At 44.7% G+C, this 1384-nt stretch overlaps 1 protein-coding gene across 1 annotated transcript in view; it reads left to right on the plus strand.

Annotated features, from left to right (window-relative positions):
- LOC107104468 (unconventional myosin-Ig-like) overlaps positions 1-1005 on the plus strand; it is an 83096-nt gene extending 82091 nt beyond the window's left edge. The window contains exon 20 of the mRNA XM_015404464.1: positions 448-1005. Within this exon, the coding sequence (XP_015259950.1) occupies positions 448-610 (163 nt within the window). The 3' untranslated portion in view covers positions 611-1005. The remainder of the gene's footprint in view (positions 1-447) is intronic.
- Positions 1006-1384: the final 379 nt, after the last annotated feature.

The following is a 1384-nucleotide window of genomic DNA, read 5'->3' on the forward strand; positions in this document are numbered from 1 at the left end:
TTCTAATTAATGATAAGAATCTGTGAGAGAAAAGGATCCAACCGACACTCCTGTGAATCTGTTTTCATAAAGTATTCCCATCATTTCTGCCTGGCTCTCCTTCTTTCCTTTTTAGGTTTTTTTGTGGTTCTTTATATAATTATCTTAACTTCCTTCCTGCATTCTGACAACTGGGTGAATTTCAGACTAGGTTTTACCTCTGAGGAACGCAGAAAATCATGTTAAATAGGATCATTAACATCATACATGCATTTATATCAACACTAGACTCTTTAGAATAGATAACTGAGACGATTTGCTCTGTGGATTTTATAAATCTTTGCATTAAAGTTTTGAAAGCAGAAGGTTTTTCAAAGATCAGGTGACTGTTGATCCGTCTGATTTCAATCTGCAGGTCGGTGATGGAGGCACGAGGTCCCTGATTAACCGATGTTCTCTGTCTCCCAGCATCAGGAAAGGTCTGCTCCCCGTGAAGGTCTGCCGCTCGGCGCTGCAGCTCCACATGCGAGGCAAACCCAAGAGCGTCACCGTGGAAACCAAAGCGGGGCAGACCGTCGCAGACTTCAAGAAGAGCCGAGACGGTTTCATCCTGCTGGTTCCCGATAAATGAGGAGAACTTCTTCTTCAGCTTCGCCGCACATCCCCACCCCACAGAGAACAGAACCCGGTTCATCTAGCCTGAGCTGCACGCAGAGAAACGACGAGGTGTTAGCCAAACTATACAGACTCTTAAATCTGCTACAATACTGAGACGTTTCACATGATTTCTGCTTTTTTTTATAGGATGTTTTTTAAAATATAGTCTAGAAATATAATAAATGATAAATATTGATAACAAAACCTGCGTCCAAAAGTGTTTGGGTCTGACCTGAGACTTGGTTGCATGCATTCAAGCATTGCACGGAGCTACAGCTCACACTGTACGACGAAACCGCAGGGTTTAAAAGTTCACCGATCACGATGTTTGTTCTCACACTGTGCGACGCTCCAATGCGATCTACCTGTAGACTGTATGTCTAAAAACCAGGTGGGACTCAGCTCCGACCTAGGAGTCTCACTCGGACTCGTCTATCCAGAAGCCAAACGAGTAGAAGAGGAATATGAAGCTCGCTAGAGTGAAACGCAACAACGTATTTGGAAAAAGACGTGGCTGAGCAAACGTGGCTACTACGATCTGTCAATTTTACAGAAAGAACTCCATGTCACTCTTTGCACCCCCGCCATTATTCTGCGTTTTCATCTGAGAGGAAGAAGAAGAAGAATCCTTGCGATTTGCCCACGACGGTCGGGAGAAAATCAAACACGATTCCTGATGGGGAGGTGGTCGTTAGAGACTGATCGCCAGTCTCACGATGCTAGCCTCGTGAGACCATCCTGATCTCGC

Source organism: Cyprinodon variegatus, unplaced genomic scaffold, assembly GCF_000732505.1.
Source record: "Cyprinodon variegatus isolate N-32 unplaced genomic scaffold, C_variegatus-1.0 Scaffold1755, whole genome shotgun sequence".
NCBI lineage: Eukaryota > Metazoa > Chordata > Actinopteri > Cyprinodontiformes > Cyprinodontidae > Cyprinodon > Cyprinodon variegatus.